A 21,056-nucleotide genomic window follows, 5' to 3' on the forward strand; every position below is an offset into this window, starting at 1 on the left:
CCCTAGTCAGAGAGCATAAACAGAGAATATATATATATATATATATATATATATATATATATATTAGAATATTAGTTAAATTAATTCATAGGAAAAATAATCAATTTAAATTAATTAATTTCCTCGACCCTCCAAAGAAATTATCACTAGCTCCCTGGCCTCCCTCGAACCTTCAAGCAATCGTGTTAGCTAGCACATGAAATTTATAGAAAGGCCTTAAATAAATTTGTATGAATTTTTTTACGGTTGATCAAGAATTTCTCAATTCGTATAGGTCACATAATTGATATATTTTCCTTCACGGAATGTGTTTATACGAATGTGTTTAGTTTGAAGCTGAAAGCCCATATATATATATATATATATATATATATATATATATATATATATATATATATATTGTAGCGGTAAAGCCATTTTTATGGACTTTTATGGGTAAAAAATGGTCGCTAGTTGACAACCTACATCAAGCTTGCGTTCACATTTGCTTCCGCCATCTTCCACTTGCTTCCGCCATCTTCCACCTCCTTTAACTCCTATAAATACATATTTTTGTTTTTAGAAACCTATCCCATTTTGAAAGAAAAATTTAGAGAAAGAGAGAGAATTTTAGAGAGAAAAATAGTAAAGTTTCTCCTATATATTATCTCTCCTTTTATAAGAAAGAGTGAGTTTTCTCCTTTTATAAGAGAGGGTATTGTCAATTGTGCTCTCCTTATTCAAGAGAGAAATTCTTGTAATCCTTTTGTTATAAGTAAAATTCTTCTACAATTGGAGTTCCTTATTATTTCTTTTATTCTTTCTCATTTCTACTTTAGTTGTAATTGTATGCCCCGTACCACAACCTCCTAACAGTGGTATCAGAGCATCAGGTTTATAGCCGGTTTTCGTGCTACAGTTAGATCCAGTTAGTGAAAAGGAGGCACCTTCAATAATGGCGACGAAGTACGAAATAGAGAAGTTCAATGGAAGTAATTTCTCATTATGGAAAATAAGAATAAAAGTAATTTTAAGGAAAGATAATTGCTTGACGGCAATTGGAGATAGGCCCAATGAGATCACTGACAACGGCAAGTGGAACGAGATGGATGGCAATGCTATTGCTAATCTGCACCTAGCACTAGCTGATAGAGTATTGTCAAGTGTGGCGAAGAAAAAGACAGCAAAAGAGATATGGGATACTCTGACAAAATTGTACGAGGCCAAATCACTACACAACAAAATTTTCTTGAGAAGAAAACTCTACACTCTTCGGATGATGGAGTCAACTATGGTGACAGATCACATCAACACCCTTAACACTTTATTTTCACAGCTCACAGCAATGGGGCATAACATAGAGATGGGTGAACGTGCTGAAATTCTACTTCAAAGTCTACCTGATTCGTATGATCAACTCATCATCAACTTAACCAACAACATTGAAGTTCTAGTCTTTGATGATATTGCAGCTGCGGTTCTTGAAGAAGAAAGTCGGCGCAAAAGTAAAGAAGATAGACCAGGAGGCTCACAGCAAGCCAAAGGTTTGGTAATGACGAGAGGGAGATCAACGGAACGTAGCCCCAGTGGGAATCAAAATCAGAGTAGATCAAAATCCAGAAGTAAGAAAAATGTCAAGTGTCATCACTATGGCAAGAAAGGGCACTATAAAAGGGAGTGTTGGCATCTCAAGAAGAACGAAGAAGCCAAAGGAAAAGGCCCTGAGTTGTCAAAAGCTCAGGGTTGTGTAGCAAGCACCTCAGATGATGGTGAAATTTTATACAGTGAGGCAACAATAGTTACTGAAGGAAGAAGAAGATTTGCTGATGTCTGGCTTATTGACTCAGGAGCAACATGGCATATGACTCCCCGGAGAGAATGGTTCCATCAATATGAACCTATCTCAGGAGGATCTGTGTTCATGGGAGACGATCATGCCTTGGAGATTGCTGGTATTGGTACCATCAAATTGAAGATGTGTGACAGTACAGTTCGCACCATTCAGAAGGTACGACATGTGAAAGGTCTGAAGAAAAATCTATTGTCTTTAGGACAATTAGATAATAGTGGGTGTAAAACCCATATTCAAGATGGGATCATGAAAATAGTTAAAGGTGCGCTTGTAATGATGAAAGCGGAAAAGATAGCTGCAAATTTGTACATGCTTAAAGGAGAAACACAACAAGAAGGAGAAGCATTCACTGCGTTGGCAAGTTCGGTAGAAGAATTAACAATGATGTGGCACCGTAAGTTTGACCACATGTCGGAACGAGATTTGAAGATTCTTGCTGAACAAAAGCTTCTTTCAGGGCTCAAAAAGGTTTCATTACAATTTTGTGAGCATTGTGTTACTAATAAGCAGCACAGATTGAAATTCAGTAGTTCCTCTGCTAGAAGTAAAGCTATCTTAGAAATAATCCATTCTGATGTTTGGCAAGCACCAGTTTGTCCCTAGGAGGAGCAAAATACTTTGTGTCATTTATTGACGATTACTCCAGGAGATGTTGGGTGTATCCAATAAAAAATAAAGCAAATGTATTTCCAGTTTTCAAAATATTCAAAGCGCGGGTTGACCTTGAATCTGAAAAGAAGATCAAGTGTTTAAGGACAGACAATGGAGGAGAATATACTGGTATTGAATTTGATAGTTTTTGTCAACAAGAAGGTATCAAAAGGCAGCTCACGGTGGCATACACTCCACAACAAAATGGAGTAGCAGAGCGGATGAACAAAACCTTGTTAGAACGAACAAGAGCGATGTTGAGAACTGCAGGAATGGCCAAGTCATTTTGGGTAGAAGCAGTCAAGACTGCCTGTTATGTGATCAATCGGTCACCATCAACCGCAATTGATCTGAAAACGCCGATGGAGATGTGGACTGATAAGCCAGCTGATTATTCTTACTTACATACATTTGGAAGTCCAGTTTATGTTATGTACAATGCCCAAGAAACATCAAAGCTAGATCCAAAATCTAGAAAATGTATTTTCTTAGGGTATGCTGATGGAGTCAAGGGGTATCGCCTGTGGGATCCCACTGCCCGCAAGGTGCTAATCAGCAGGGATGTTGTATTTGTAGAAGATAAGGTACAAGAAAAAGAAAATGATAGCGCTTCAAAAGAGAAACCAGAGACTACTACAGTTCAAGTTGAAGAAAGACAAGAATTAGAAGTTCCAGATTCTTCTGAAGCAATATCAGAGCACGAAGTACAAGAACAAGCTGAGTGTGCAATTCCACAAGTTCGACGGTCAACTCGGGAGAGAAGAAAACCAACTTGGCACTCAGAGTACATCATGGAGGGAAATGTCGCATACTGTCTACTAACAGAAGATGGAGAACCGTCAAATTTTCATGAGGCTACAAATATCCAAGAAGCTTCTCTGTGGATGGTTGCAATGCAAGAAGAAATTGAAGCTCTCCATAAAAACAAAACATGGGATCTTGTACCACTACCACAAGGAAGAAAGGCCATCGGAAACAAATGGGTTTACAAGATCAAACGAAATGGCAATGATCAAGTGGAGCGGTATCGTGCTAGATTGGTGGTGAAATGATTCGCTCAGAAAGAAGGCATAGACTTCAACGAAATATTCTCTCCTGTTGTTCGACTCTCAACGGTTCGAGCAGTCCTTGCGATGTGTGCTACATTTGACTTGTACTTAGAACAACTGGACGTGAAAACTGCATTTCTTCATGGAGAAATTGAAGAAGAAATTTACATGCTCCAACCAGAAGGTTTTGAAGAAAAAGAAAAAGAGAACTTGGTTTGCAGGTTGAACAAATCTCTATACGGTCTCAAACAGGCGCCGAGATGTTGGTATAAGAGATTTGATTCCTTTATCATGAGCCTTGGATACAACAGACACAGTTCAGATCCTTGTATTTACTACAAGAGATTTGGTGATGGTAATTTCATTATTCTGTTGTTGTATGTTGACGACATATTGGTAGCAGGCCCCAACAAAGATCTTATTACAGACTTAAAGGCACAGTTGGTTAGGGAGTTTGAAATGAAGGACTTGGGACCAGCAAACAAGATTCTAGGGATGCAAATTTACCGAGACAGAAATAATAGGAAGATATGGCTTTCTCAGAAAAATTATTTGAAGAAAATCTTGAGACGCTTCAACATGCAAGATTGTAAGCCAATTTCTACCCCTCTTCCTATTAATTTCAAGTTATCCTCAAGTATGAGTCCTAGCAATGAAGCAGAGAGAATGGAAATGTCTCGAGTACCGTATGCATCAGCAGTGGGTAGCTTAATGTTCGCTATGGTTTGTACAAGACCAGACATTGTACAATCAGTAGGAGTGGTTAGTCGATACATGACGAATCCTGGTAAAGAGCATTGGAGTGCTGTAAAGAGGATCCTAAGATATGTCAAGGGTACCTCAAATGTCGCATTATGTTATGAAGGATCAGACTTTACTGTCAGAGGCTATGTTGATTCAGATTATGCAGATGATCTTGACAAGCGCAAGTCCACCTCAGGTTATGTGTTTACTCTTGTTGGAGGAGCTGTAAGCTAGGTTTCAAAATTGCAGTCTATCGTGGCTACTTCTACAACAGAGGCAGAATATGTCGCAGCTACACAAGCTAGCAAAGAGGCAATATGGTTGCAAATGCTACTGGAAGAGCTCGGACACGTACAAGAGAAGGTTAATTTATTTTGTGATAGTCAGAGCGCTTTGCATTTGGCAAAGAATCCAGCATTTCATTCAAGGACAAAGCACATACGAGTTCAGTATCACTTCGTTCGTGAGAAGGTGGAAGAAGGAAGTGTGGATATACAAAAAATCCATACAAAAGATAACCTAGCAGATATATTAACAAAGCCAATTAATAATGACAAGTTTATCTGGTGTCGATCCTCCTTAGGCCTAGCAGATATGTAAGCGGCATGGAGATGGAAAGTGTAGAAAAGATAGAAGGATTACAAAAGTGACTTTAAGTGAGAGATATGTAGCGGTAAAGCCACTTTTATGGGTAAAAAATGGTGGCTAGTTGAGCTTGCATTCACATTTGCTTCCGCCATCTTCCACTTGCTTCCGCTATCTTCCACCGCCAAAGCCACCTTTATGGGTAAAAAATGGTGGCTAGTTGACAACCTACATCAAGCTTGCGTTCACATTTACTTTTGCCATCTTCCACTTACTTCTGCCATCTTCCACCTCCTATAAATACATGTTTTTGCTTTTAGAAACCTATCCCATTTTGAAAGAAAAATTTAGAGAAAAAGAGAGAATTTTAGAGAGAAAAATAGTGAGGTTTCTCCTATATATTGTCTCTCCTTTTATAAGAAAGAGTGAGTTTTCTCCTTTTATAAGAGAGGATATTGTCAATTGTGCTCTCCTTATTCAAGAGAGAAATTCTTGTAATCCTTTTGCTATAAGTGAAATTCTTCTACAATTGAAGTTCCTTATTATTTCTTTTATTCTTTCTCATTTCTACTTCAGTTGTAATTGTATACCCCGTACCACAACCTCCTAACATATATATATATATATATATATATATATATATATATATATTGCGTATAATCCCTCCTGGTAAAATGTGTTTAGTTTCTTAATTAGGAGGCAAGAAAATTAGAAGACATCATGAGTATTTTATATAGGACACGAAGTAAGAAACATGGGTTTAGCAAGAGAATGGCTACCGACAAGATCATTTAATCTATTTCATTCTTTTCATATTTATTAAAAAATAATTTATAATATTATTAAAAAATAATTTTTTAATTATTAAATAAATAAATAAATTATGGAGAACCATCCTCGGATCCATCCTATGATCCTCGGGAAGGATCTTAGCTTTTTCTCCACGAAGTAAAGACTACTGTTGCAAATTGCAATATGCCAATATGGGATATGGACTTTCTAGGCTGGATTCAGGGAATCCTGACTTCGTACGACGTCGGCCAGTTTGCTATCATTTTTGTTTTATTTTTGCAATACTGTTCAAAACGGTATCCAATGCGCGGCGGCCAAGTCCGTTTCAATTCACACAGACAAGTAAGAAACAGAGACTACCGCTCCGATGGGTCATGACTCCTGAACAGGGATTAAGGGGACCATTGCATGTAAATATATCCCTGGAATCATCTGTAGATACATATCACATATATCGCCTAATTTAAAAGAACCTGTCGCCAGCTACTGTTTTTTCTGTTTTTTTTTTTTTTTTTTGTGCATTCATCCACTTCGATTATATATATATATATATAAGTAAAAATTAATGATCTGTATAATTCTAAATATATAAAGATCACAAAATATTTTATAAAGATTAGATACCGTCATAATAAGAAAGGTATAAATGAATGTACAAGCGTTCATAATTATTTTAAAAAAATAAATAAATAGAATATTTATATAAAAAATTAAATTTTTAATAATAAATATTATTATTTTTAAAATAATTACATAATATTTAAGTACTTCATATAATATTATTAATAAAAAAAGTTACTTTTTTCAATGAAATTAAAAAAAAAAAAAAAACATGCATAGACCTACCCATTTAAAACTTTGCATTTGATATTACTCTTTTAATATGAAAAATATACTGTGCACGTCATCATGTTAGGATGGCTTTTACCCAAAGCTTGTAACAAGTGGCAACCTGTTAGGATGTGTACTATGCGTAATTTGTCGTGGTTGTATCTTCCAAATGCAGGAAATTAAGATAGAAACTGAAGTAGGAGCCAGTCTTGGAAAAGAATATTGGATAAGAAAGATAAATACAAGCCAGAGATCAAGAAGGTGCCGACGACAGTATATTTTAAGAAATCTTAAAAGATCAGCATATATGCAAATTGTCATCCCTCTCTCTCCCTCTCTCTCTCTCTTCATGATCTGTTTCTTAAAGCTTGTTTCTTTAAACCATCATGAGTGCCTTTGATGATCTCTAACTTCGACCTTCTTCAACCTCCTTTAACTTGCTCATACGATCTGACTTAGCTTCCATCTTCATCATCATCTCATCATGTCCAAGATTAACCAAATCTCCGAGCAAAGCATTCCAAAAGTATTAGAGCTTAAACAACTTGAAGCTTCGCAACAGGAAGATCGTGATGAATTAGATGATCAAGAAAGCTGTCGAACACCAAATTCTCAAGATCATCAAATTCCGACCATACAGAGCTGCCCACCAACACCAAGAAAACAGCCACGAGCTTTTGTGCAAAAGAGGAAATGGAATGAATTTCACTTCTTTGAAACCACAAGTCGTGACGAGTTGGAATCCTTCTTCCGAACAAGCAGCTTCCAATTTCCTAGGGTTGCGTCCCAGCGGCCTGCTGCTCCTAAAAGGAGATGTACCAGTGTATGAAATCATTCTAGCTCTATATATCTAGGCTTCTTTCGCTGATATTTATTTATTTGTATGGCATGCATGCTGTATTTTCTATTATTATGTTAATTTTTATCGTTTGTCATATATATATATATATATATATATATATATATATATATATATAATATTTTATATGTATAGATGAAAATGTGAAATCAAACAGAAATAAGTAATCATACTCATTATTTTAATTCTTATTATTTTTTTATTATTTTATAATAAAAAGGATAATAAATAATTTTTTTTTCCATTTTCATAAGGTAGGGTTTTCTCTTTTTAAAAAAAAAGAAAAGAGAAATCTGACCATATAAATTAAATCATAACATCACTAAAATTTTTTTTACTTAATCACTAAAAAAAAAAATCAATTCCAGACACTTTTGGAACCCAAATCATTTTCTTAGATATTAATATCTTGAGCTATTAATATTTATTTTTAATAAATTACATCACATGATATTTTTTTTTAATAAACGTGTCAAGAGAATGACCTGAAACTTCAAATACATTAATTCTATATATAATTATTTATCAGCCAGTACCTGCACCAGGAACAACAGTCGTGATGACACGTGCGCATGTTGATGCACATTTTGGTTTATTGGACATGAGTGACCGTCAGAGAAAGAAGAGGGTGTACTGTACGTGGGATATTGGAGCTAGCTATACGTACGTACATAGTTGGGCGGATGGAAACCAGCGAGAGTTTCTTAAAAATTTTATTTTCTTTTCCGTGTAATTAAATAAATGCTAATTAATTCCGAACACTTTTACAAATTAGTTACTATTCACATCAGATATCCTATACTTATAACTATTCATAAGATGTAAAAGTATTTTACATAAGATATATAGATCTTTTTCATACAGTAAAAGGTGTGAATGATGAATAGTAACTTATGAAAAGAATTATTCTTAATTCTTTTTCCATGCATGCGCATCAATGGTTTCGTGAGTGGTTGTTTTGATCGCTATCTTAACTTGGAGTACATGTTCTATATTCGGAGGAATTCGGTCCAGGTGTTGTCAAGCTGCTGGCCTTGTGGTACTTGCTGGTAGGGCTGTAAATATACATTATGTCCTACAACCGTTTGGTCGGTTAAATTTAATCGAATATAGGACTCATGAAAAAAAATTAAAAAAGCTTGACCCTAAAAACAAATGTAAAGGCGTGTCTCACCATTAAACATAATTATTAACCTGCAAGTTGCTACGTGGGTGACACTATATACCTATGACAATCCGACATTTAAGTCAATAACAAGTGATGAATAATAATTTAAGAATATATAATCAAATAATTAGAGAGTTACCTATTATCCTTATATATAGGCATAGCGATCTACTGGATAAATGCCAAACAGATTAAGTTCGCGTAATGTTTAGTCATGAGGAGGCTTATCTTTAAGGTATCAGAGTTATCTGATTGTCACGTTGTGAATATTCATAGGTTGCAGATTTATCCCACTTAATAAGCAAGACAACTAGGCCTATCTTAAATCAACCGACTTCCTTGGATAATTATCTTTTAGTGTTAGTGGGACTTGGGCTCTGGTTTGGGCTAGACCAATATTGACCCTTCAGCAGATACTAGCTTGATTAGTAAATGACACATCAGACTAAACTCGACTTGATTCAACTAAGGTTTAAAGTCGCTCGTTTATACCGGAGTTGACTCGTTAGCTCGATTAGATTAAAACTCATTAATATATTGGTAAATATATATATACTATATATATAATATATTGTTATTATGGATAAATATCAACTAGCTACATATTAATTATTTATAAATTTTTAAAATTTTATAATAATTTAATAGAGGTTCTATTTGTTAGTTGTACAAATTCAATATTAAATTTTTTATTTATCTACTTTATTAATTATTAAATATTATTAAAAAAACTCCAGCCGAGTTTGAGTTAAGAGTTTAGTTTATCGAGTCGAGCTTGAACAAAAATTAAATTGAAATCTTGAACTCGAACTCGAGTTTTTTAAGTCGAGTCAAGCTCGGCAAGCTAAAAACCAATTTGATTATAGCCCTACTTGTGGGGGTATTAGGTTTTTTTTTTTATTATTTAAAAAAAAAAAACAAAAAACAAAACAGAAAGTAGGAATGCTTGGTAGAAAACAATCACCTCTAATTTTAAGGCATTTTAATCTATGTTTAGATTGTTTTGCCTCAAGTTTTGTAAATGAATAGGTAGATCAATGAAAATTTGTATGGGTGAAAATGTTTTGAGATGTTATTAATTATATACCTTGGGAGTTGAATTTTAGAGATATTTGTGTGTGTGGGTGTGTGCGTGCGTTCATGTGACTATCATGTAGAATTGAACGGTGTTGAGACGGAAAAAAATCAAAATTTTTTGTTAAATAAGTAATTTTTTGAGTTTTTTAACATAAATAATATCGGGAAGTGATTATCTTAAAAAAAATTAGAGAATATGAAAAATGTCTTTGAGGAATAAAAGATGTTGGGATTGGATGTGAAATAATTTTCTAAAACCCAAAATACATTTTCCTTTGGTCTCTAATTTTCAGAACTTATAAAATCATATTCTTGTCCCCCGAAAAAATGTGAGTCCTTTAATAATGCCAAAAAGTATAATAATCATATTTTTAGAAGATTTATAAAATGAGCATTGCTAACATAAGCTTACATATCACACACCACATATTTTTTTATTTTTTTTATTTTTTTCAAAAATTTTTTGAGTTTATTCTTCTTAAACTAATTAAATTTTTTACTCATTATTTATATATCAAACATTTAATAAAACAAAAAATTTAAAAAAAGTATAGTACGTGATATGTAGACTTATGTTTAGAATTTTTCTATAAGAATGCATATGTTTAGGTTTCTACTACAATTATATATATGACCCCCCACATGTCATAAAAGTTGACATTTTTTTTTTTTTCTTAAGTCTGAGTTAATTAAAAAGCTATATGCACACATATATGCTAAAAGAAATTCCATCATTCTCTTTTTTTACTTTGAGGTCCCTTCATGTTTTTTCTTGCTCTCTTTTAGTTTTTTCTTTACCACGCATATTTCTCTTTATCTTCTCTGATCATTTTTCCTTTTCAACACGTTAAGTATTAAGTATACTGTTAAAAAAGGAAGATATTTATTTTTAATATATGATCTTTAATTACTATAAAGTGATATATATATATATATATATATATATATATATATATATATATATATATATATATATATATATTTATATATTTATAGCCCTCTATCGATAATAATTTTTATAAATAATGTTAGGGACAAAATCCAAATGCATAAATCTCGTGTAAGTCTTTTATTAAAAAGTAGATCCTACTATATAAGAAAATTTAATTTTTCACATTTTTTCTTAATGAAATTTACTTTTTTTATATTACTATTCATTTTTATGTCGTAAATTATGTTTAAGTTGTGATCATTTTATGCGACATTTATCTTCTATAAAATTGATTGTAGTGGTTTCTTAATTTCATTGAGCTAATTAATTATTTCTTACCCAAAAAATAATAACAATAACCATATAATTAATATATATATATAGTGATAATTTTTCATACGTCGTTTATACATTATATGACGTTAGAGATTAATAATGCAACGGAACATGATACCGAAAGTACTACTAATATTAGGAAAATCATATGTAAGAATAACAATGGAAGCAAAAGGGAACGAGTGAAAACTAGAAGAAAATGTTCACTGCTCTGATTTCATAAAAGTTCATTATTTTTGTTTACACTGTCCTGCTGCTTCTTTATACTAAAATGGACAGATAGGATGCTAACCAACTAGAGAATATTCGTACTAGCTACAGACTGTACACCTGCAGACTAACTAATTCTAAAATTACATAAATGTACATTACAACTCATCTAGAAAAAGGACAACTTAGTAAATTATGTACAGACTTATTACAAGAGACAAGTTTATTTGATAGAGGGTGTGATTGCATATCAGGATCACTGATCTTGTCATGATCAGCTGCATCCATGTGATCTGATTTCTTGGGAGAGCTGATGCCATGTTGCTCTAATACGCCCCCACAAGATGGAGAATATAGATTGACTATTCCCATCTTAGAGAGATGTGAGAAAAGAATACAAGAAGGTAAAGACTTAGTAAAAATGTCAGCAAGCTGTGAGTTGGTATGAACATGAGCAGTCTTGATGCTACCTTCTTGTATTTTATCTCGGATAAGATGACAATCCACTTCAATGTGTTTTGTCCTCTCATGAAAAACTGGATTGACTGCTATGTGTAGAGCAGCTTGGTTGTCACAAAAAAGTTCAGCTGCATGTGGGTGAGGAATGGAAAGATCAGTGAATAACTGCTGCAACCAAGTGAGTTCAGTAGAAATAGATGCCATTGCACGATATTCTGCCTCAGCTGAAGACCTTGAGACAATTGTTTGTTTCTTGGATCTCCATGAAATGAGAGAATGACCCAAGAAGATACAAAAACCAGTGACTGATTTGCGTGTGTCTGGGCAAGAAGCCCAATTTGAATCACAGTAGCCTCTAAGCTACAGTGGGGAACTTGAAGAAAGAAGAATGCCTTGACTAGGTGCATTTTTGAGGTATCTCAGTACCTTATGGGCTGCAGCAAGATGGGAGGTGGAAGGATGATCCATAAATTGACTTAGGACTTGGATGGGATAACTAATATCAGGTCTGGTTAATGTGAGGTAAAGCAATCTACCAATGAGTTGTCTATAGGAGGTAGGATCAGCTAGAGGTGTCCCTGATGACTTGCTCAATTTGTGGTTTTGGTCCATTGGGATCTTTAAAGGTTTACAAGCTAGATTGCCTGAGTCAACAAGAATATCTAGAGTGTATTTCCTTTGACAAAGGTGAATGCCATTGGGTGATTGAGCAACCTCAATGCCAAGGAAGTATCTCAAGGTTCCAAGGTCTTTTATTCTGAAATGTGTGTTCAAGAAGGTTTTGAGAACTGAAATGGATTCAAGAAGGTTTTGCTACTACAATGTCATCAACATAGACAAGTAGTGCAGAAAAAGTAGTAGGGGTTATGCAAGTAAATAGGCTGTAATCAGCCTTGGATTGAGTGAAACCAAAAGCAATCAAGGAAGTGGAAAATTTATCATACCACTGATGTGAGGCCTGTTTGAGGCCATAGAGACTTTTGTTGAGCTTGCAGACCTGGTCAGGTTGTCCTTTGGTGTAGCCAGGTGGCTTCTTCATGTAGATTTCTTCAATGAGTTCTCCATTGAGAAAGGCATTGTTAACATCAAATTGGTGGAGATGCCATCCTTTAATTGCAGCTAAGGCAATAATGGTTCTGACAGTGACAATCTTTACTACAGGTGAAAAAGTTTCATGATAATCCACCCCTTCTTGTTGGGTGAAACCCTTAGCTACTAGTCTTGCTTTCTTCCTCTCAATAGTACCATTGGAGTGGTACTTGGTTTTATAGACAAATTTGCATGCAATGGGGGTTTTGTCAGGGGGTAAATCTGTGAGGGTTCATGTATTATTGATCTCTAAAGCTTCAATTTCAGTATCCATTGTCTTACACCAATCGGGGTCTTTGGCAGCTTGTGTGTGGATCATTAGTGGAAGAGATGGTAGCAGAAAATAAAGAAAATTCAGGAAACAAGTTATGATAAGAAATGGACGAAGCTAAAGGAAAAGAAATACCTGATGGAGCTGATGCCATGTTCACTGATTGAAGGGATGAGATTAAAGTTGCTTGCTGGCAATGGAAGTCCTGTAGGTATTGAGGAGCTTTTCTGGTTCGAGTGGATCTTCTAAGAGGAAGAGGAGAGGAAGGTTTTGTTATTGATGGAGTTGAAGGATTGGAGGAAGATGGTATGGAAAAGTCTGTGGGTGTGGATGATGAGGAATCTGTTTCTGATGTAAGTGGCAAAGAGGTGCTGTATGGTGGGGGAGAATGTGAAATAGAAGGAAAAGGAGTTTGAGGAAGGGTGGGAGAAGATGGTATTTGAGAAGATGGAGTAGAGTGATGTTGATGGAAGGGAAAAACATGCTCATGAAAAGTAACATCTCGAGAGATGAAAACTGAGTTTGTGTTTAAATCAAGCAGCTTATACCCTTTTACCCCAAAGGGGTAACCAAGAAAGACACAATGCCTACCTCTAGGATCAAATTTTTGTCTATTTTGAGAAATGGAAGAGGCAAAACAGAGGCAGCCTAAGATTCTCATGTGAGAATATGTAGGAGGTTTGTTGAAAAGGATCTCAAAGGGGGTTTTATTAGAGAGTAAAGGAGTGGAAACTCGATTAATTATGTAAGCTGCTGTGAGAATACAATCATTCCAGTACAAGTGAGGAAGATTAGATTGAATTTTAAGGGCTCGAGCTATGTTCAAAAGGTGTTGGTGCTTCCTTTCTGCAATCCCATTTTGTTGAGGGGTTTCCACACAGGTTCTTTGGTGAATTATTCCTTTCTTGTTGAAAAAATCTGTCATGTGAAACTCAAGGCCATTGTCACTTCGAAGTGTTTGAACTTTAGTATGGAATTGAGTTTCAACAAGATTACAAAAGGCTTCAATGCATGGCCTGGTATTTGATTTAGCCTTGAGTAAATATATCCAAGTACTCCTAGAGTAATCATCTACAATGGTAAAAAAATATCTTGTTCCATCATAAGCTGTGACTGAGTTAGGTCCCCATATATCACAATGGATTAGTTCAAATATGGCTTTGCTTTTATGGGAACTAATAGAAAATGGAAGTTTATGATGCTTGGCAAGTGGACACACAAAACAAGGATTGGTATTGGAAATGTCAGAAACATGATTTTTAATAAGAGAGTCTGAAATTACATGTAATCTGGAAAGTGGGGTATGACCCAATCAACAATGCCAAAGATCTGAAACAAGATCAACATTTTTCCAAGTAGCTGAAACAGAGATATCTTTATGTAAACAAGTGGAAAAATGATCTAGGAGAGCTGTTGGTGACACTGGTTTTGCAAACAAGTGGTAGAGACCATGCTTTATCTCACCCATACCAATCGTGGTCCATGACAAAAGGTCCTGGATAAAACAAAATGGTGAAAGAAAAATAAAACAGCAAGATAGTGAATTGGTTAGCTGTTTTACAGAAATCAAATTGAAATGAAATGAAGGAACACATAACACATTATTTAGTGTTAATGTGTTGTGAACGTGGACAGTACCAATGTAAGTGACAGGTGCAGTGTGACCATTGAGAAGTTTAACTATAAAAGATACTGGAGAGGTAATGGATGAGAATGAAGTGGTACTGCAGATCATGTGATCTGTAGCACCAGTGTCAATGATCCAAGGTGTGTGTGTGGGGGTGAAAGACGTGAAACAAGAAATAATACCATTCATGGTAAAAGGATGTGTGCAATCTGCCTTGACAGTGTTGACTGAATGATTGGCAATGGACACTTCTTTTGGCTGTAGTAGAGACAACAGTTGGTGATATTGCTCTTTGGTGAAGGTCAACTTGTCATCTGAGGAATCTTCTAGCTCGACTGATGCCATGTTGGCAAAGGGAAAACGATGTTGCTTGGTCTTATCATGAAGTTTGTACCCAGGTGGATAGCCATGTAATTTGTAGCACTTTTCTGCTATATGGCTTGTCATATGGCAGTGAGTACAGGTAGGGGCTAAGGCATTACCTGCCTTAAAACAAGTATCAAGAACATGGCCCTGGATTTTGCAGTGAGTGCATAAAAGTCTCTCACGTTTTGGTTGCTGAGGTGTTTTAGAAAAGAATTTAGAGGAAGGGTATGGTTGTTTGACAGCAAGGGCCATTGTGTCGGCTGAAGGAACAGCAGACAGCATGCCATGTTGCATCTCTTGCTGCTGGATCATAGAAAAGATTTTGTTTAAAGGAGGCAAAGGATCCAGGAGCATAATTTGGTCACGGGTTGCTTGGAATGAGTCATTTAACCCCATAAGAAATTGTATCACACAATCCCTTTGGTATCTGTCAAGCAAGATAGTCAACTTGCCACAAATACATCCAGGCATAGGGTCATATATACTAAGTTCATCCCACAGAGTTTTAAGCTTGCCAAAATACACACTAACTGAGTCAGTATCTTGTTGCAAACCTGTTAATGCCTTTTTGAGCTGAAAAAATCTATGACCATTCTGTTGAGTAAATCTATCTTTGAGTTCACTCCATATTTGTGTAGCATCATCTACTAAAGCAATGCTGGATTTGAGGGATGGATGGATAGAGTTGTGAAGCCAAGACACAACCAGATCATTGCATCTTTCCCATGCATCATATAGAGGGTCAGTGACAGTTTTTGGTTTTGTCAAAGTTCCATTGATGAATCCCAACTTATTTTTGGCACGAAGAGCTCTACACATAGCTCTTGACCAAGTTGTGTAGTTTTCAATGGTAAGAAGGTCAGGGACCAAGGGAAGGGAGGGGTTATCACCATGATCAAGTCTATATGGGTTGGTGAGGTTATTGAAATCAAGAAAAGGAGAAGGAGTTGATTCAGTAGTCATTTGAAAAAAAAAAAATTCTCACTCTGAGGCTCTTGATACCATGTAAGAATAACAATGGAAGCAAAAGGGAACGAGTGAAAACCAGAAGAAAATGCCCACTGCTCTGATTTCATAAAAGTTCATTATTTTTGTTTACACTGTCCTGCTGCTGCTTTATACTAAAATGGACAGATAGGATGCTAACCAACTAGAGAATATTCGTACTAGCTACAGACTGTACACCTGCAGACTAACTAATTCTAAAATTACATAAATGTACATTACAACTCATCTAGAAGAAGGACAACTTAGTAAATTATGTACAGACTTATTACAAGAGACAAGTTTATTTGATAGAGGGTGTGATTGCATATCAGGATCACTGATCTTGTCATGATCAGCTGCATCCATGTGATCTGATTTCTTGGGAGAGCTGATGCCATGTTGCTCTAATATATACTAACGTAAGAAACAATTCTTTTATCACTATTTTATAAATGAGAAATAATAGTTCCAGTCATTTTTTTTTAATTTTCAAATCGACGGCACGACACTTGTGCACCTCACAACTGTATGTAGTATTACTTTATAAAATAATTATAAAAATAAAATTGTTACCCAGATGACTAATATAAGAGGGGGGTGAATTGAGTTATATTTAAAATAACAATTATAAATCAAATATATAATATAAAATATAAACAAAATACGAAACAGTAATAAATATAAAGAGTAAGGGTAAGAGAGAAGCAAACTCAGTATATTAACGAGGTTCGGCCTCATTGCCTACATCCTCGCCTCAAGCTACCCCTTGAGGATCTCCAAATTCACTATTCAATCTCCTTCAGGTGGAGATAGAAACCTATTATACCTTTAAACAACACCGCTACAAAAGATCCGTGTAGAACACCCTCTACACTTGCAATCACCTTACACGTAGTGATTCAACTATTTTCCATGTAGAATACTTTCTACACGGACAAGGGTTATACACACCCTTTTTCTAATACAAGAACTGATAGTGGGTAGGTTATCAGAAAACACTCCTCAATGAGTGAAATAAGAACAACACAACGCAAACTATATCTCTCAAAATGAAAAAGGATTAAGGCTCAATGCTTAGAGAAGAGAGAATAAAAGTTTTGAATGAATGTTGTATGCTCTGGATGTTGTAAATGTGAAACTCTCAAATGATCTATTTATAGGCATATGAGACTTCATATTCAAATTCAAAAAGATTCACATGTCAAAGACAACATCATTCACTTTTTGAAAAAAATCAAATCTAATTTTTTACTTTTGATATATGACAAAAGGAGCACACTTTCCTTTTCAAAAAAATTCAAACATAATCTTTTACTTTTTGTATATGACAAAAGGAGCACACTTTTTTTTAAAAAAATTCAAACCTAATCTTTTACTTTTTGCATATGATAAAAGGAGCACACTTTCATTTTTAAAAAATTCAAACCTAATCTTTTACTTTTTGTATATAACAAAAGGAGTACACTTTACTTTTCAAATTTTTCAAACAAAATCATCTACCTTTTGCATAAGTCAAAAAAAGCATCAATCACTTTTGAAAATATTCAAATAAAACATGCACATGTGGAAGATGACAATCAATCATATTTAATATTTTCAAAATTCAACCCTTTAATCAAGGCATGCACATGTAAAAGATGACAATCAATTATCTTTCAAAATTTTCAAATTTAATTTTCAAAAAAATTCATGCACATGTGGAAAATGTATTTTAATGCTTTATGATAAAATATTAATTTTGAGCATTAATCATAATTTCAAATTTTAAGAGATTTAAAACATTACTCTATGACTTTAATGTGAACTTATTTCCTTCTTGCTCATGCTTGGTTCTTTGATGTGTTTGACTCCATTGTATGGACAACTTGAACTTGAAACTCCTTTATTCTTTGAATTCATTTGTTATCAACAAAATCCATGTGTAGATTTATAATCACATGAAACTTGAACCTCCCCCTTTTTAATGATGACAAATACTTGATAGAACTTAAAACCTGTATTAATACTTAAGCTCCCCCTGAAAATATGCGTTAGTTTTTCAAGCAAAAGTATAAATATAATTCCAAGTATATATAACAAGTTTAGCAATTTAAACAATGTTAATGTTCTAGTATAAAACTTCTCTCCCTTTTGACATCATTAAAACGGATCGGCAGTAAGTAAATGGACTGAAGAAAACGATGCGTTTAATAGTCACTGTAGATAGTTGAAAAATGAGCCGTCTGTGACACGACAAATGCTGCAAAGTCTCGAGGTCTAACTCTATGAATTCAGTGCGGCTGAAGATTTAAACAATCGCCTGATGTTGTTGACAAATGTGATTGAAGGCTCTGAGTTTCTATAAAAAAAAATAATCATTTTCATCTATCGGATGATAAAAAAATACATCGCTTCTTGACCTGAGTTCTGTTTTTCCACAACGATAGAATGGCTGAGCAATTCTCTTCCACTAATGTTCCAAACTTGAATCAGGAACCCTTGACGCATCAATTATCAATCTTCTCTCCTGAGGCCGTCAATACCATGATAGGAGCAGAGAACCGCTTTTCTAGTAAGTCTGATTTTGAGATTATTGCAGAATCAAGAATGCTCAGTAGTCAATATGCTGCCTCTGTTACGATCATGTTTTGGAGGTTAATGGCGAGGGTGAGTGAGATTGATCATCTTAACATGCAAATATATGAGTTACGACAGAAGCTTGCTAATAAGGATAGTGAGAATAAAAGGTTAAAGCAAGAAAACCAAGAATTGAAAAAATTTGCAGATTGGTATGCTCATGATCTGCAACCACGAATAGAGGAGCTGGAACGAGAAATGGTTCAGATACAAGGTCAACATAGGCAGATAACAGCAGAGGTTCATCGTTTACTAAAAAAATAGGACAATCTACTGTTAATCTTGCTGGCTTAGTAAGAAAAATTTTGACAATGTGGGTCCAGCATATCTTGTATTTCTTTTGACTAAATAAGATTTGAAGAGACAATAGTTTGTCTTATTCTATATGCTATCTCTATAAAATCAATCTTGAAGTTCATCCAATCCGCATCAAGTTTTCTTCTCATCTCTATAACTCATCTGCATTCCTTCAACATTCTCGTTTTAAGCCTTCTATTCTTTTCTCAATAGCTCATTCTTCTAACATTTCTCTAGATCCATCCATGAGGCATTCTGCATCTCAACCTCCTGTCCTTTTTGTAGCTGCCATTGGTGCCATGTTGCAGCAAAAAAATAATAATCTGACTAATAAGTCAGATTCTGATGCTATTTATGACTTGGTGAGTCTTGGGACTCGCTACTCTTCCTCTATTGTTGCTTTTTCTTAGCGGCTACAAGCCAAAAATCATGAAGTTGAAAAGCTCAAAGAACAAATTGTTGTACTTCAATGAATTTTTCAAAAGTCTCACACAAGGGAAGGAATCATTCGGCAGAAGAATAAACAGTTGAAATCTTAATTAAATTCTTCATTCTGCTTGCCGGTTCCCATGGATAAGAACGATATGATATTGTATGAAGAGAATGAGCGTCTCGAATATGAGGTTAAGAATCTCAAGTTTATGTAAAAGAATTTAAAAAATCTATTTCTATTTTTTTTTATTCTGGTCTATCTTTTAAGAGATATTTATAGCATGCATCATACCTATTTCTCTTCTGATCATACATAATCTATTTTTTGATAAAGGTTTTGTGAAAATATCTGCTAACCGATCGTGTATTTGTGAACTCTAGTACTATATCGCCTTTCTGCACATGATCTCGAAGAAAATGATATCTTATTTCAATATGCTTAGTTCTTGAATGTTGTATTGGGTTCTTTGAAAGATTTATAGAACTTGTATTATCACATTTGATTGGAATGTAATTATACATGAGTTTAAAATCTTCAAGTTGTTACTTCATGTAGAAAACTTGAGCACAACAACTACCCGCAGCAACATATTCTACCTTAGCAGTAGATAGTGCAACAGAATTTTATTTTTTACTAAACCAGGAAACTAGTGCATGACCTAAAAAATGGCATGCTCCACTAGTGCTTTTTCGATCTATTTTACAGCCAGCATAATCTGCATCTGTGTAGCTGATTAAATCGAAAGATGTGTGCTTAGGGTATCATAACCCTAAGTTAATTGTACCACTAAGATATCTAAGAATACGCTTAACTGTAATTAAATGTGATTTTTTTGCAGATGATTGAAAGCGTGCACATAAGCACACACTAAACATAATATCTGGTCTACTGGCTGTTAAATATAATAAACTATCAATCATACCTCGATATATCTTCGAGTCAACTGGCTTACCGGATTCATTTTTATCAAGTTTAGTTGATGGGCTCATTGGTGTTCCAATTTTCTTAGCATTTTTCATCCCAAACTTCTTTAGTAATTCTTTAATATATTTTGATTGATTGATGAATGTCCCACTTTTTACTTGCTTAATTTGCAATCCGAGAAAGAATGTAAGTTCTCCCATCATGCTCATCTCAAATTCTTCCTGCATAGTCTTAGCAAAAACTTGACACATATTTTTATTAGTAGCACCGAATATTATATCATCAACATAAATCTGAATCAAAAGAATATCATCATTTTTATATTTAATGAAAAGAGTTGTGTCGATTTTTCCTCTTGAAAAACCTTTTTCAATCAAGAAACCACTGAGTCTCTCGTACCAAGCTTTAGGAGCTTGTTTAAGTCCATATAGCACTTTTGTGAGTTTTAAAACATCATTTGGAGAAATATGATTTTCAAAACTTGGAGGTTGCTCAACATATAACTCTTCATTTATAAAACCATTTAAGAAAGCACTTTTAACATCCATTTGAAAAAGTTTGAAATTTTTATAACAAGCATATGCAAGTAGAATTCGAATAGCTTCTAATCTTGCGACTAGTGCATATGTCTCATCATAATCGATTCCTTCTTCTTGATTAAAACCTTGGGCTACAAGTCGAGCATTATTTCTATTAATGACTCCGGACTCATCTTTTTTGTTTCTAAAAACCCATTTTGTTCCAATAATAGTATGATTTTTGGGTCTAGAAACAAGTGTCCAAACATCATTTCTTTCAAATTGATTCAACTCTTCTTGCATAGCTAGAATCCAAGATTCATCAAGAAGTGCATCGTCAATATTTTTGGGTTCAATTTGAGATAGAAAAGCAGTATGATTGCAAATATTTCTAAGAGATGATCG

At 34.5% G+C, this 21,056-nt stretch overlaps 1 protein-coding gene across 2 annotated transcripts; it reads left to right on the plus strand.

The window, feature by feature from the left end:
• Positions 1-6,703: 6,703 nt before the first annotated feature.
• On the plus strand, positions 6,704-8,113 carry LOC122293991. Of its 2 annotated transcripts, none has more exons than XR_006237430.1 (2): positions 6,704-7,306; positions 7,888-8,113. XR_006237430.1 is itself a non-coding variant. In XM_043102461.1 (2 exons), the coding sequence occupies exons 1-2, from the start codon at positions 6,968-6,970 to the stop codon at positions 8,073-8,075; spliced, it is 543 nt and encodes a 180-aa protein (XP_042958395.1). In that variant the 5' UTR covers positions 6,719-6,967; the 3' UTR covers positions 8,076-8,113. The 2 variants fall into 2 exon arrangements, 1 of the variants encoding a protein (XP_042958395.1); XM_043102461.1 differs by having other exon boundaries at positions 6,719-7,306; positions 7,872-8,113.
• Positions 8,114-21,056: the final 12,943 nt, after the last annotated feature.

This window comes from Carya illinoinensis, chromosome 14 (assembly GCF_018687715.1).
Source record: "Carya illinoinensis cultivar Pawnee chromosome 14, C.illinoinensisPawnee_v1, whole genome shotgun sequence".
Lineage (NCBI taxonomy): Eukaryota > Viridiplantae > Streptophyta > Magnoliopsida > Fagales > Juglandaceae > Carya > Carya illinoinensis.